Source organism: Juglans regia, unplaced genomic scaffold (assembly GCF_001411555.2).
Source record: "Juglans regia cultivar Chandler unplaced genomic scaffold, Walnut 2.0 Scaffold_71, whole genome shotgun sequence".
NCBI classification, from domain to species: domain Eukaryota; kingdom Viridiplantae; phylum Streptophyta; class Magnoliopsida; order Fagales; family Juglandaceae; genus Juglans; species Juglans regia.
In genome coordinates, this window is record NW_023361979.1 from 32,643 (window position 1) to 41,331 (window position 8,689).

Sequence of the window (8,689 nt, forward strand, 5' to 3'; positions counted from 1 at the left end):
AATGCGGATTGACATATTTCCTAAACAGTGCAACCTAAACAAATTATTTATTCTATAGCCATAAACGCGCTGGAAGCTCCGTCCTTATTAGCTGTGCACCTTCCATATCAATCCTCCGCAACAATCAGCAACCAATATTTGATCACGATATAATGCTGATTCTCCTTATTTATCTAGACTAGTAGTACTTAAGTACTGGGACTCCAACTAAAAACTTCTTGCATCTCTTGATCATCCATCTCTAGCCAGGTAACATATACACTAAAATTCTGATTTAATCCTGGACAGTTGGGTTGGAAGATGCAAATCCAAGCAGATCTTTATCTTGTTCAAATAATGCCATGTCTTCTTCACTAAGAGTAATCCAAGCTTCTATTCCGCTGCCATCTCTCGTATCCATCAGATATATGGAATTCTTGAACATTATATTATTACCCATAGTCACCCATGTTGGCTTCCCCAAACCAAAGTCAGCCTCATATAGTGGATATCTGCACCAGCTGGAAATGAAAATGTGGTCTGTATTACCCTGTGAGGCGAAAAGACTACTAAGATGTTTGATATCTGGACTAACCACAGAGAAAGCCTCGTCCCCAGATAACTTTGATGCATAATCTTCACTAAAAGCTTCTTTTCCTTTCCTTAACTCAGTAACCAACCGATGCAACTGTATCTCATTGTCTGTTGTCTCTCGCCGATAAAACCACACGAGATTTCCAAAAGCATTTTTAGGAAAGGGCGGAGTAAGCCTTTCGCGGATGTTCACCGCTTGGGTCAGTCTAGATGGCAATAGAAACTTGCGTTTTGATCTTGAGACGGTTATTGCACATTTCCAAATAAGAGATGAGACTGCTTCAACGCGTGTGGGCTGTAGAACGTTGGCGCAGGCGGCTTTTGTCTTGAGAGCATCAATCTTTGGTGCATCAAACACGTACCTCCTTGAAACAGTCGTCTCGTTCGCCAAGCTCATGGCTAGTGAGGGCAATTTATGTCTCGGAGGTATGCGAGATGCGGCACTGAATTCCGGAGGCAGCACTGCTTCACCAGACGCGGCAAGAGCCGCGCTAGCCCAACTATTAGTGAACATGCTAGTCGTGGCTGCATCGGCTACCTTGTGGGAAACACACACACCAATGGCCAATCCACCACATTCAAAGAAGCTAGCTTGAACTAGAACCAAAGGTTCCAAGCTTGGTTGATCCATAGGTTCAGTCACTTTCGGAAGAAAGTGGTACAACATTTTCTGTTCGGGACGTTGTTCAAGAATGTCTGAGAGATGGCAATCGACTCGTGCTTCCAAATAATCAACGCCAACATCGTTGCACTCAATTGAGACATTATTTTTTACTCTCCCAGCAAGTGGATAGAAACGACGCAGGGTTTCAGACAATGATGTCTTTAGCCTATGGGATATATCAACGGCCTTGAAATGGGGAAGATCACAAGGGTTGTTTGAGTAGAATATCACCACTGATATATAATTTTCGTGTAGTAGCTGATCTAAAAGGGAGAGGTCGAAGCATCTAAGATGATGGGGAGTTGGACAGGAAGGTTTTATTACCTCTCTATTGATCATCTCAACTTTGATCTCCATGGCTAGCTATTTGTCCACTTACTCTTGTACTTTGATATATATATATATAGAGAGAGAGAGAGAGAGAGAGAGAGAAATGTTCCAAGAGGTTATGTCACCGCTTCACTATTAAAACTTAAATTAAAAACTACATTATTATATATAAATAACTTTCAAATCTATAATTTTATCCTATATTTAATTATATAGAGTTATAAGCTGCGTGTCTTAAGAGGTTACGTTGTAAATTTATCATATTCATTCAACATTATATAAACTAATGTCCTACTGCATTGTAAATTAATCAAAGCTAATTATAAGCTGACTTCATGCGGGAAGGAACGCATAAAAGGGCGGGAAACATGACGTAAATTAAGGCCACCTAGCTAGGACAGTCACCGCATGCATGCGAGCTTGATCTGTACAACTTCAATGAATTGTATTCATTTCGTTTCGACACATACTCATTTCATTACGGCACATACTTCATCATTAGAGGGATGCGAGTAGTTGGCTTGGTGTTTGATGTAATTTAAACTCATCTCAATTTATCTTATTATTATAAATTTTTCAAATTTTAATGCAAAATAGAACAAACAATTTAATTTTTTCAAATCTCAAAATAATAATAATATTATAATAATATTTTATTTTACTATTCACAAATCATCTCAACTCATCTCTAATCCAATCCATCCCATAGCCAATTATTACATCCATGCCCACTACGCCACTATTAGGGGTGTTCTTCATCAGGGTTCCGACCCGGGAACCCGGGTGGATTCCCGGAAATCCGGGTTGTATCCGGATTTTTTTTATTTTAGTAAAAGTCTATTTTATAAACTTTTTTTTTCTAAGAAGTCAAGTTCATGAAACGCATAATATTTGTGTTCAAAAAATACTAAATGCATGTAAAACAAAAAAACAAATCCAATATTCTTCTGTGCATGCATCACAATGTAATCCACTACATATTACACTAATGGTATTTATAAATTACATTACCAAACACAAAATTATAAGAAATGAGTTACAAAATCAATAGCACAGTCTTCTCTTAGTGATTTAATCTCACCAAATAATAGTTCATTGTCAATTCCTGTAGCCAATAAATGAAAAAGCTCATTAACTAGTTCTGCATATTATATTCAAATAGAATATTATAAAAGAGTATAGAAAATGAGTATAAAAATTGATGGTTTTATACATAAAGATTGCAGCACCTCAAAATGGTTTTGCAATTAATGACGATACATCAGAATAATGTCAAGAAATGCACCCAAACAGTCCAAGCAAGCTAAAGGGCAGTCATAGAAAAGATGCATATCAGATTCAATATCACCCAAAATAGTCTATTGTATGCTTGCAAATGCATGTGCTAGTGTTTGGCAATAATAGTGAACAACTCTAGACAGAGCATAATGGCAAAAAAGAGTTCAGATAACAAAAATCCTATTATTTCAGATAAGCTTGTTTGGGTAAGCAAAATTAAAATGCATTTTAGGCCAAGAACTATTGAGATTAGAAAAAAGAAGCATGAGCTAAACATCATTATTAGGCCACCAATACCCTATAAAAAGCCTTTGCTTTTCTCTAAAATAGTCAAGCAAAACAAGTCTATAAAACTCTATTCACCACCAATCACAACTAACAAAATAATAACAATAAAGAATCTAAGCTAAACAAAAATCTAACAAATACCACCACGCACCAATGTCCCAAACAATCCATGAGTTATAAAAGCTCAACAGAGAGAGAGAGAGAGAGAGAGAGTGAGAGTGAGGGTTTCGAGTAACCGGTAGATCTGGCCAACCAAAACACTACTCACGCGCTATCACAACATAACATGTTATAGATCTGGGCGACGAAATAAAACCCAAAAAGAAAAGAGCAGATCTAGCAAAACGACAGCTCTACTAGTCACCGGCGACGATGGCTAGGGTTTCGGCTTTCCCCAACACACTCTAGAAATGAAAGAAACCTCCCCCTAAGAGAAGAGATCTAAACGCTCAAAATAGAGAGAGAGAGAGAGAGGAACATACCGAGAGTAGCAAAAAGGCTTCTGTCTTCTGTGGATGGTGGCCTCTGATAGCACCGACGGCGATGGTTGTGGTTTCGGAGCTCTGTCGAGAGAGAGAGAGAGAGAGAGAGAAGTAAGACAGAGAAGAGAAGAGAGAAGGCTTCTTCCCTTTATTACGGGCAAGAGACTGAAGAGAGAGAGCGTAGGTTTTCGTTTGGACTTTGGGCAAGAGAAGAGAGATCGAGAGCTAGGGTTTCCGTTTGACACTTTGGCAAGAGAGAGAGATGGAGAGCCAGGGAGTCAAGGACAAGGGTTTGGAAGTGGACTTTGAGCGAGAGAGAGAAGACATTGCAAGGAAGAATGAGGGCTTTTTTTTTATATATAACCCGGGTATCGGATGTTAAATCCGGAACCCAGGTTTTATAACCAGATCCGACCCGAATTAATTCGGATTTTGTAATGCGGGTTTCGGCCCAGATTTCATCTGAGCCAGAATCTGGTTATCTAGGTTTCATATCGTGTAACGACCCGATCCTATATTTTTAGGGATAAATTACATATAAATTTTTTTAAAGCTCAATAAATGAGTTAAAGCGAATTATCAAATGATTTTTTTTAAAACCTAGAGTTAAGGCTCCATTATTATTATTTTATTTTTTTTAATTTTTACTCCAAGCACGTGTGTGTTAGAGTCCAAACACTATTACTATTCTTATTTTCTCTTCATAATAAAACTACGGATTTGGTTCTATAAAATTCAAACACTCACGAAATCTAATCCACTTCCATGCATGTACGTTTCTTCTCCTTCTTCACTGGGGTTTTCATTCGTCTATATATAGAGCTAGGCTCATTACGTCCAACCCGGGCCAATTTTTCCAACGTGAAAAACCACCAGCCCCATCCTCAAGCCGAAACCAACCCCTCACACCACCAGACTATCACGTCATTTTCCCTCCACCTTGAATACCAAAGACAACCATGTTTTCTATTCAATCCTCCATCGCCCACTAGAAGAGGATCACCTCACTGCAGCCACCAGATAGCCGCCCAACAAACCACCTGCACGACTGAAACCGGTGCGTTAGCACTGCCCAGCCCCACGTTTAGTCCCATTGCATGGCTACCCCACTCCACCACCATCGCTCAGCCATTCCTTCACGTGCGCCCCAAACTGCCAGCCCACTGCACAGAACAAGTTCGAAAGAAAACTGCACGTCGCAGTAGCAAGTTTAACCCCTGCTTGCACCCGTGCCGCAGGAAGCTCCTCCACATCTCCTCCATTAGCCACAGCACCACGAAGGACCACCTAGATCTGCCCTAGTCCACCTCGTTGCCTAGCTAGCAGAACCACTGCACGGCCTACCCTCAGAAAAGCCAACAAGCCGCTGCCATCCTCCCCTATTTTAGCACCTAGAAACAGAGTATTTTTGGAGCCCACCATAGAGCCAAGTTCCAACCTTTTCAACCGTCGCTCCTCGTCAGTAACGTCCTCAACACATGCCGCAACTCGGCTAGCTACGCCCTGGACCACCATACGTAAGTCCTCTCCCTCAAGCCGTGTCCTTTCCCCCTCGTTGGTCTCGTCCCTCTCACTTGGTCTCTCTCTCTCTCTCAAGCTTTAGGTTTCTCTCTATCTCTCCAGCCTTGAGCCACCCAGCTCTGCCGTTCTGCACCACCAAGCTCGAAAGCCTCACGCCTAGCTCTCGGTAAGCCCCTGCCCTTTGCTTCACGCGTAAAAACCCAACCCGAATGCATGCAACCCGTAAAATCAACTTTAGGTAGGTTAGTTAAATTACAAAAATGCCCTTTGTTTTGTTTTCCAAAAATACCCATGCCTATTTAGGATTAAAAGATGAGAATATTTTAGTGCTAGAAAGAATCTAGGTTTAGGAATTATAGACTATTTTAGTATTTTAGATTTTAAATAAAATCACTTGTTTAATTAGAAATTTATGAAAAGTAGCAACATCATACCCTTACACGTATGTACGGTAAACAACATGTCTTTTATAAAAATATTATGCATGTACGCCCTCAATTGGTAGCCCCTTTTTATGTACCCAAGACATGATAAAATTATAAAAATCCACGATTTTACACGAAGAATTATGCGTTAAATTATTTATGAAAACTCATGATTTTATGAAAGGAGTTATGCATCAAAAGATTTATGAGGGTCATGATTTTATGTGAAGGTTTATGAAAATTGATGATCTTATGTTTTACTTTATGCATTAAAATAATTATGGAAAGTCATGCATGATTTTATGTGAGAGTTATATAAAATTATTTATGAAAAGTTATGAATTTATGTGAGGAAACATGTATCATGACTTTTATGAAAGAATGTGATTTCATTTGAAATCTATGATATGATATGACAAGTATGTATGTGATTTCTCTTGAAATCTATGATATGACAAGTATGTATGCGATTTCCTTTGAAATCTATGAAATGACAAGTATGCAAGTATGATTATGAAAAGATATGTAACTGCCAATGTTATGATATGAAGATGGTACCCATGTTTTGGGCACATTGCATTTCCAGGTCGTGCATGCTGGTAGTGCACCCAATATATCTTCCTTATGTATGGATTCCACAACCTACGGCAACGGACGAAATCGGAATCTACTTAGATTCGCTAACCCTAGCTCATGGGGGTCAACAGTCGGTAACGGCCTATGATAAGTGAAAGATAAGTTAATGTTTATGTTCATGTTATTTATATGTATTTATGAATATGCATGCTTTTTTTTTGAAACCTTATGTTTATTATGTTTATTGTATGAAGTGTTGTTTATTGAGTATTCGACTCATTTTAGTTTGTTTTTTTATATTTGTAAACTACCCCAGGTGATGACATTTATGAAGATGAGACTGCAGGACAGGACTTAACTCCGAGAGGCGAGGCAGAGGCCTAGACAAATTATACAATGATTATTTCTATGGTTTAAAGTTTAAATAAATTATTTTGATAAGCACATGAAACTTCTGTATTTTTTTTAAATAAGTGCTTCTGCAGACTCTATTTTGGATTTCAGTATTTATTAAAGTTTGTTTTATTTATGAAAACTTTCGCATCTGGTGCATTGTTAAAAAAAAAAAAAAAGTTTTAAATTCAAGTTTAGTAGTAGCAGACTGGCTCCTCGAAAATTCTAAAATGCCTTTTTGGGAAGCGGGGTGTTACATATCGGGTTAGGAAAAAATCCGGTCCAGATGAACAGTCTTAGCCACTATACTAGTAGTTGGCTTATTTATCGCACGCGACTCTTTCCTCGCATGTAAAGTGCATTTATACCCAACATGTTAATTTAAAAAAAGTGCATTCAGCTTGTCAAACAAACTGAAAATCAATTTTTTTTAAAAAAGTACCAAATTGAACCTTTTGTTCAAAACTTAGTGTCTCTAATTTTAAAAACGCTTTAGGTATAAGCTTACCAAATTGTTAAAATATTTTTGATAGTAGAACTTTTGAGTATAATTTTACAATTAAAAATTGTACATTAGAAAATTTTATTTCCTATTGCAATCCCAAATAACCACTTAATTTAAAATATAATTAAGCACGTTTCAAATCTTAATCCTCTGAGATTCATTTTTCTCTTTCTATTTCTGGAATATTTACTTTGCAAAAAAAATAAATACAATGGAGATAACAACAAGTTATATAACTTCATCTGCAAAGGTGGGACCCTCCGACTATTCTAAACTTGATTAAAACGCCACAACAACAAATTTACGAGTACATAATGATCACTTTTGATTAATTGTATGTTTTGTTATTTATGGGTATGTTGTGTAAACTGTATTTTGGTACGATAGTCCTTACGATGTGATCAATGCAAATGGTGTATGTAGAACTGTTCATCCGAGTTGAATTTTTTTAGGCTTGGTCCATAACTCAATTATTCGGATTCCGATTATGGATTCCGGTCCAGAATAAACCCGGGTCGGTAGTCCCATAACAATACTCGGGTACACGGGTTTTCTTTTAAACCATACCTAGTGTCAAAACGACGACTTTTTGATAAACCAAAACGGCATTGTTTTGACACTAGGGTTAAAAACCCTTCCCCATTCCCATATCCCTCTCTCTCTCTCTGAAGAAACCCTAGCCTCCCTCCCTCAATGCCGAACTGTCGATTGAAGAAATCCCATCATCCTCATGACCCCATCTCGTTGCCGTCGACTCGTTGTCATCCTCATGATCCCAAGGTTTGTTCTCTTCATTTTATTCTAATTTGGGTCTGTTTTCTCTATCTCTTTATCTGTCTCTGGTGTGCTGTCGCAGGCAACTAAAAATAAAACATATACTCCTAAAAGTATATGTAGTAGTGCAAGTAAGGATCGTTCCCATGGAGAGTATTTAGCCTAGTTTTGTGCTATGTGAACAACACCATAAACCACCCATTGCCCTGTCTCCCTCTTCGCCTGGTAAGCCTCTACTGTGCAACCCCTTTACTACCCACAATGAACTTCTACCTTGTTTTCAAAAGTAGAAAGCGATTTCTTTGTAACACCCCGCTCATTCTTTCTGAAGTACGCAAATTCGACTGTGAGTCTCATTATGGGTGCTGAATCTCGATGGTGTGTTTTTAAAGATATTATGTGATTTCTAAAGTAAGCCTAGTGTTTTAAAGCCCTCGGATATTTTAAATACCCTAGAAATATTTATATGAGGTATTTCCAGTGTTATTGAACCAAGCCTAATTTTAAATAAGACAATTATAATATTTTTGAAGTGCTCCAAAAATATTATAATTGTAGGAAATAATTTTAATATCATTTTATTAAAATGATTTCAGTTTTTTAAAATGTTATGTGATTTAAATTATGTTGAAAACTCTAATTAATTAAATGATTTTATTCTCTTGAAAATATTAAATAAGACTTCATCATTTTATCTATGATGAAGGAATATTATTTTATAAACTAAAGTTTAGTTTAAATAATATTTTATCTTAATTCCTCCTAGTATTTTTAAGTTAAATTGGTGTTTAATCTCTTACCGTTAGATCGTTTTGACTATCCTAAATTGAAGTGTCTGGACTAAATACCCAAGCCCTCTCTCTTTCTCCCTCACTTTCCC

General features: G+C 37.5%; 1 protein-coding gene across 1 annotated transcript; it reads right to left on the minus strand.

Annotated features, from left to right (window-relative positions):
• Nucleotides 1-274: 274 nt before the first annotated feature.
• On the minus strand, nt 275-1,594 carry LOC109000251 (BAHD acyltransferase At5g47980-like). The gene has a single exon (XM_035687177.1). It carries the CDS (start codon nt 1,592-1,594, stop codon nt 275-277), a length of 1,320 nt encoding a protein of 439 aa, XP_035543070.1.
• Between the last annotated feature and the right edge of the window lie 7,095 nt (nt 1,595-8,689).

Bases quoted from the DNA above. Each gene is read 5' to 3' on its own strand.
- LOC109000251 (XM_035687177.1), bottom strand. From the start codon at position 1,594: ATGGAGATCAAAGTTGAGATGATCAATAGAGAGGTAATAAAACCTTCC.